Raw genomic sequence first — 7,872 nt, 5'->3', positions numbered from 1 at the left:
ATTTACTTTGTTATAAAGCAGAAACTAACACACCGTTGTAAAGCAATTATATTCCAATAAAGATGTTTTAAAAAAAAAGAAAGCACATATATACCATGGAATATTACTCAGCCATAAAAAGAAACGAAATTGAGTTATTTGTAGTGAGGTGGATGGACCTAGAGTCTGTCATACAGAGTGAAGTAAGTCAGAAAGAGAAAAACAAATACCATATGCTAACACACATATATGGAACCTAAAAAAAAAAAATGGTTCTGAAGAACCTAAGGGCAGGACAGGAATAAAGATGCAGATGTAGAGAATGGACTTGAGGACACGGGGAAGGGGAAGGGTAAGCTGGGACAAAGTGAGAGAATGGCATGGACATATATACACTAAAATGTAAAATAGGTAGCTAGTGGGAAGCAGCCGCATAGCACAGGGAGATCAGCTCGGTGCTTTGTGACCACCTCGAGGGGTGGGATAGGGAGGGTGGGAGGGAGACGCAAGAGGGAGGGGATTTGGGGATATATGTATAACTGATTCACTTTGTTATACAGCAGAAACTAACACACCATTGTAAAGCAATTATACTCCAATAAAGATGTAAAAAATAAATAAATAGAAAATAAAAGAGTGAAATTTGGCCATTTACAGCAACAAGGATGCTTGGAGGGCATTTCTCAGACAGAGAAAGACAAACACCATATGATATCACTTATATGTGGAATCTAAAAAATACAACAAACTAGTGAATAAAACAAAAAAGAAGCAGACTCAGAGAACAAACTACTGGTCACCAGTGGGGAGAGAGATAGGGAGAGGGGTAATATAGGAGTAAGGGATTTTAAAAAAGGGTTATTGTGGGATTATATGAAATCATGTGTGTGAAGCTTTTGAAAATTGTAAAGCAGTATAGAATTTAAAGACTCTTTCATTCAATTTAAAAAGTTTTTAAAAAATAAAATAAAAATGGTTAAGATGGCAAATTTTATGTTATGTGTATTTTACCACCAAAAAAAAAGTTTTTTAATGACAAGTAGTATGCAGATAGCAGTGGTGATTCTGTAACTACATCAAAAACATCCAGCCAGGGCAGCACTTTATGGATAAAGTGTTTTTCAAAGGATACAAAGGTGAACTTTTACAAAGGCATCAGCTCTGCAGTCACCCAGTTTGAACCACGAAGCCAGAAATCACAGTCAAGCTCAAACACCACAGTTTGAATTTTAGGTAATAAAATCGAACTGCTTTAAACTGGCAAATAATTCAAGCAACTACCTCATGACCAGTATCAACTGCGGGCAAATAACAAAGAAGGCTGACTTACTATCAGTAAGGCACATTTCTTATGACAAATTGGTACCAAAAATATATCCAGTGCTCCTGAAAAAGTCTTCTACAAAGTAATGTGATATGAAAAAACAATATTTCTTAGTGTGTACTAATAAAGCCCCATGCTGAATAGAATTCTATCATGAGGCTACCTGTATTGTATTTTCTGGAAGTTTGGGGTTTTTTGGCCACACTGCGTGGCTTGTGGGATCTTAGTTCCCCGACCAGGGATCAAACCCAGGGCCATGGCAGTGAAAGTGTGGAGTCCTAACCTCTGGACCACCAGGGAATTTACTGGAAGCATTTTTTTTTTTTTTTTTTTATGAAAATCAATTTTGAAATACTTTCTGGGAAAAAAGGGGAAATTGTATCCAGGAATCAAAGCCTAGTGCATAAAGGAAATGAATAACTAACCATCATTGCCAATTATTATCTCTCGGTCATGACTAACGACATAGGAAAATCTGGATTACGCCACGAGGGAAATTTCAAACTAATACAATGAGGTTAACAAAGCACATGTCCGGGACTTCCCTGGTGGTCCAGTGCGTAAGACGCCGCGCTCCCAATGCAGGGGGCCTGGGTTCGATCCCTGGTTGGGGAACTAGATCCCACATGCACGCCACAACTAAGACTTTGCACGCCTTAACTAAGAAGTCCGTATGCCTCAACTAAAGATCCCACATGCCACAACTAAGACCAGAGCAGCCAAAATAAATAAATATTTTTTTAAAATACACTTATAAAAACAAAAAAAAAAACGAAACACATGTCCATGAAGGTGGCACACGGGCCGTGGTCCCCTGTGAGGTTAGGGACACCTGTGTATGGAGGTTCCTACCTCTTGGTGATCTGGCTGGGCTCCTGCAGACCTGGGTCCAGGTCAAAGCCCTCATTATCCAGCAGCCTTCGGAGTGTCACGTCAGCCAGCTGCTCCATGATCCTGAACACCTCATCTAGGTTCAGAAACATGGAGAAGTCCCGCTCCTTATTCTGTGTGGTGATGCGGATGGTATCCGTCAGAAAGACGTTGGCTGTCCTCTCCAACTTCTGGATGTCAACCCAAGGGACTACAAGTTTAACTAGAAGAGAAAAAAGGGCAAATACAGATTTTAACCTCAAATGTAACCCAAACTTGAATGCACCAGCAACAGTGCAAAGCTTTTCCTGCAGCTGAAATGCAAACAGCTTTCGCACCAGAGCAGGAAAGAGGAAACACAGGAACTGCTTCACAGCTGTTCGTTAGAACCCAACCCACGTTCTAACAATTATCTTAAAGATTTAAGTAAAACTTCCTAAGTTGCTGGCTACCGCACACATACAAGGGACATCATTTGGCCATACCAAGTTAACAACGTGAAAACTTTCCCCCAAATAGTTAAACTTAAATATTTGCAAAATACGCAGATGTTTTTTGATCCACATAAATTCTGGTTTCAATAGCAGCATTCATGGCATAAACTATGAAAAAACAGAGGTCAAAAGAGGATTCGTGATCTGGTTTAGAGGCACAGGCCTAACATTTAGATTACGTCAAGTGACAGTTGCTCAAATCTTAGAAAACAGAGCACAAGTAGTTTTTACTGAAGTACTATGGTACTAACTGCACAGTTTATAAACCAGCATTCTGTTCTCAGAAGCGTTTCCAGTGCAGTGGTAATTAGGCTAGCGGGCTGATACAGAGCAAATGGGGAGGGACATACGTAACAAGTTAAAATGATAAATGTTACCAAATATTAGGAATCATTTCTTTTTTCCAAGTTTTATCAACAAAATCAGGTTTAGTGGCGATGACTGATAAATATCAGAAAATAACTCATTTTCCTTTTCAAGTGAAAAAGGGAATGATGAACTGCTTTTATTTCTATCATGTCTCTCCATTTATTCTGCAGTAATGTTTGCAGTGCTTTAATCATTTACAAGTCCACATTTCTACATCAGGCATGAGAATAAGCTTCTTCAGCTACCTCTAGTTGCTTTCATATAGTTTTTTTCACACACACCGACACACTCCATCTATGCTTTCTCTCATTAAGCATCTACCTTGTGAAGAGCCCTGCACTTAAGAAGCGCGTTCAAATAGGAAAAACACACATGTAAACAAAGAAGCAACCAGGGACTTGACAGGACCCAAAACAGATGCAAATAGAGGACAAATTACAAGGGGACCAGGGAAGGCTTCCTGGAGGTGAAAAAATGTGAACTGAATTTTAAAGGATGAACAAGAGTTCCCAAATGGGCCTAAGAATGGGAAGGCCAAGGAGAGACAGGGTGTTCATTTTTTTGAGAAGCATTTCAGAAAGCAGAAGAGCAAGGATGGCAAGGGTTAGGTAAGAGCACATTCCAAGGGTGAGGAAGGCTGTGCACACAGCGGGCATGTACTGGGGTGTCTGAGCCCAGGCCGGTGGCATAGGGAAAGACAAGGGGTGACCATGTGCAGGACGCTGGCCACAGCAGAGTGCAAGAGGAGCCCCGCCCACTGGTTCCACGTGAAATATAAACAAACGCAGGAAGAAAAAAATATATACTTAAATATATAAATATAGATACAGCACGTACACCACCCTGCGTGGGCCCTTGAAACAATATTTGTTACGGAACAAGTTTCAATGGTAATGACTTTGAGTGTTTCAATATACAACTGACCCTGTGGCTTCCCTTCTTCACCCTGGAATCCCATTTGCCCAGAACGATGATGGTGGAAAAACGTGTGAGATGTGAATCCCTGCCTGGATCTCAGGGGGTCCCACATGAGGAACCCCCTTCTAGGAACAACTGCTACTCTCCCAGGAGCAGTCGTGACCTTCAGGCCTGGTAGTTCTCTAAAAGGCCCCCCTGGATTCAGAAGCACAACCTGTCCCATACCTTTAGAACTCCTGGGCCATCAATTACAACACTGTTTCCAAAGTAATAGATAATATAGTAGCAAAAACCCTTCAGTACGGTTTTTGCATGAAGGAAGCTACACAGAAAGGATCCTTAAGGCAGGACAAGGAATGAATTCCCGCAAAACCAAACCTCCTTAGACTGGGACTGACATGTACACACTCCACTATATAAAATGGATAACTAACAAGGACCTACTGTAGAGCACAGGGAACTCTACTCAATACTCTGCAATGACCTCTATGGGAAAAGAATCTAAAAAGGAGGGGATGTATGTATACGTATAACTGATTCACTTCGCTGTAGAGCGGAAACTAGCACAACACTGTAAATCAACTACACTCCAATAAATATTTTAAAAAGAAAATCAAACCTCCTTAGTGGTGGTAGTATATGTAATACAATATGATTGTCTGCATAGGGCATTTGGAAATTAATCGTGTGTGACCTGTTATGTCCCAACCACTTATTTAAATCTTTTGTCGTCTAACTAGTCACGTAACGAGTGGCCTCAGGACCAGCGCTGAGCATCCCAGGGGCCAGCTCCACCTGGGAGGGACCCAATCGCCCCTCACTTACGCTCCTTGCCCAGGAAGAAGGAATAGAAGCAGAGGTGGTTGATGCTGAGATAGAGCCAGCCTTGACGGGGCACCCTGCCCTTCCAGCAGCAGCACGAGTAATAGGTGACCAGCTTCTCGGCCTCCGGGAAGTTGAACCTGGCCTCGAACTTCACCAAGGCCTCTCGGAACTTCTCGGGCTCCTCCTCCTGCTCGGCCAGCCTGCCGCTTGTCTCCTCGGCGATCAGAGCCTGATGCACAGAGAGAAGGGTCCCCGGGTCAGGAGAAGGGCAAGGACAACCGCGCATGGGCAGCCGGGGAGCCGGCCCCGTTCAGACAGACCCACAGGGTGGATGAGGACCCCGTGCACCCCCCCAGAAACACGCCCCGGCGGGGAGAAAGCAAGCCGGTTGGGGGGGAAACCTCAGCACCAGGCTCTCTCTCGGCCGCTCTCCAGCCATCAGGCTTTGGAAATCTCTGACTCCCAAGCCCCAGTTCTCAAACACGTTACTATTTAATGTCTCCTTGCTCCTCCCTCCAGAGACACGAGTCAGAGAGAGTCAAGTGACTGTCTCGGGTGTGTGAACTCAATGCATCAACCCTGAAGAACCACCCAAGTTGGAGTTTAAAAGTTGGTCTTTTTACAGAAATGAACCCATCTACGAAACAGAAACGGAATCGTGGCCGTAGAGAACAGACTGGGGGATGGCAAGGGGGAGGAGGGTGGGGGAAGGATGGAGTGGGAGTTTGGGGTTAGCAGATGCAAAGCATTACATATAGGATGGATCAACAACAAGGTCCTACTGTATAGCACAGGGGACTGTATGTTCAATATCCTTGATACACCATAATGGAAAAGAATATTTTTTAAAAACGTATATATAACTGAATCATTTTTCCGTACAGCAGAAACTAACACAACATTCTAAATCAACTAGACTTCAATAAAAATAAGTATATAAATAAGTAAGTGTTGGTCTTTAAAAAAAAACAACAACAACAACTCACGAATGTCTTCCTTATTGGGTTCAAAAATTGGGTGTAAAGCCAATAATGCCTGCCTGTGTGACCCCTGATACATTCCACCACCACTGTATCACCTCTGGTCCTCTAAGGTAGAAAAGGGGCAGGGTGGCCACGGTTCCTGAGATTGTCAATACCTCCAAAGCACTTCGGTACGCGGGGAGCGGAGGCAAGATGGGAAAGAAGAATCTGAATCTACAGTTGTTTTGTTGATGACAAACAATATTGAGTATCCTCTCTAAATCTGGGGTGAGGGGGTAGACGTGCCTAGAATGTAAGCTGTGGCCTGACCCTAAGGGTGACAGCACCTTGACAGTATCAGAATTCTGATTCCCATTCCTGAGAGCTCACCGTACATTTTTTTTCACCCAGAATTTCTTCTGTTCAAGAACTGCCCGGCCTCAGGCCTTACATATGCTACTCGATTTTTAAAATACACTGTAATTCTATCTTTTTATTTATTTTTATTAGCATCTTCCTTCCTTTCTATTCTTGTACGGGTGGTTTCACAAAAGGCTAATAAGATAAGGCCACTTTTGGGGGAACTGCTACCCAATCTGCATTGCACAAGCGGTTTTAGAAAATATCCTGGGCATTACCATTAAAATAAAAATGTAATTTAAAATTACTTTAAAAGTCAATCAGAAATTTCAAGTGATTTGCATTCCCCTCATTATGTTTTTCTTTCTTTTCCAAATTTTATTTAACAAGACATTATAAAATATAAATGTTATAATTAAGAGAGGTATTTTTTTAAAGCATGTCTAATATATAATAAATGCTCTGCACCTTGAAACGTGAAGGGGATTTTTTAAAATTTTTATCTCCTTTTTTCACTGCACCACACAGCACGTGGGATCTGAGTTCCCCAACCGTGGATCTAACCCGCACCCCCTGCTTTGGAAGCACGCAGTCTTAACCACCGGACCGCCAGGGAAGTCCCCGAAGGGGATTTTTTAAGAAGCCTCTACAGCAAACAGTCACGGCTCCAGACAAGGGTGGCCACACAGACTGCTGGCTTCCTTGTCTGCTGGGTCTGGTTACAGCACAGCTCAAAGCAGAAGGATTCCTTTAAAGCTCCACAGAGTAGGCGATGGTCAGGTTTTGAGTAGGAAAGCCCCAATTCCCAGATCCTTCAAATCTGCCCAGGGCAAAGGGAGAACCAACGCCACATGGTGGCCCCAGACGCTCGACCAGCCTCCGACCAGCCAGACCCCTCAATCCCCGGCCCCTGCTCCGGGCCAGCAGCCTCCCTGGGAAGTAAAAGGCATGTTCACTATGAAGTGCTAAGGGATCAGAATATGCCACCCCATAATATGCCACTCTGGTATAAGCATTATTTTGAGCTAAAGACACTTGACAAACGGCAGATGCCAAAAAAGGTCTCTGCCCTCCCCCACTGTTTACCTAAAAACAGGACACAAATGCCCATTTCTAAAGGTGTCTCCCCATCCTGTGCCAGAAAGAGGAAAGCAGCTCTTAAACTCTGAATCACCAGAGACAACTCTGGACTCTGACCAACTCCAGAGACACCAGCAGGAACCTACAGGGTGAAGCCGCCTGGAGCAGTCAGTCTCACTCCAGTACCCAGCGTGCGGCAGTTTTGCTGCCCTAAAAGGCCACACTCCTGTTCCTTTGACTCCTAACTTCTCTACAAATACACTGCTCTTCGTTACCATGCTGCCCAAGCCCCAAGTCCTAAGCAGCCCTTTGAGTTACTCATCAGAGTTTCTCCTACCTGTCTGTGGGCCGCAAAGGCCGATAAACTCTGTTTTTCTCATTAATCTGTCTTCTGTCACTTTAATTACCAGGCCCCTGGCACAGAACCTAAGAGGGTAAAGGAAAAGTTTTTCCCTCCCCTACAGAAGCTTTCTGAAAGCCACTGCAGCAGAAATGCATTTCCTTGCTCCCAACTAAGAGGAGAAACACCTAAATCAAAGAACCACCACAGGGCTTCCCTGGTGGCGCAGTGGTTGAGAGTCCGCCTGCCGACGCAGGGGACGCCGGTTCGTGCCCCGGTCCGGGAAGATCCCACATGCCGCGGAGCGGCTGGGCCCGTGAGCCATGGCCGCTGAGCCTGCGCGTCCGGAGC

At 44.1% G+C, this 7,872-nt stretch overlaps 1 protein-coding gene across 2 annotated transcripts in view; it reads right to left on the bottom strand.

The window, feature by feature from the left end:
* Nucleotides 1-7,872, bottom strand: part of TBC1D8 (TBC1 domain family member 8) — an 82,777-nt gene that overhangs the window by 47,001 nt on the left and 27,904 nt on the right. For both annotated transcript variants that reach the window (XM_028496557.2, XM_028496558.2), the window contains exons 3-4: nucleotides 4,780-5,008; nucleotides 2,156-2,396 (exon numbers count right to left, since the gene is read on the bottom strand). In XM_028496557.2, coding sequence (XP_028352358.1) covers nucleotides 2,156-2,286 — 131 coding nt within the window. In that variant the 5' untranslated portion in view covers nucleotides 2,287-2,396; nucleotides 4,780-5,008. The remainder of the gene's footprint in view (nucleotides 1-2,155; nucleotides 2,397-4,779; nucleotides 5,009-7,872) is intronic.

The sequence above is a fragment of the Physeter macrocephalus genome, chromosome 12 (genome assembly GCF_002837175.3).
Source record: "Physeter macrocephalus isolate SW-GA chromosome 12, ASM283717v5, whole genome shotgun sequence".
Classification (NCBI taxonomy): domain Eukaryota; kingdom Metazoa; phylum Chordata; class Mammalia; order Artiodactyla; family Physeteridae; genus Physeter; species Physeter macrocephalus.
The sequence above is the reverse complement of the archived record's forward strand: the minus strand, read 5'-3'. Positions and strand labels throughout refer to the sequence as shown.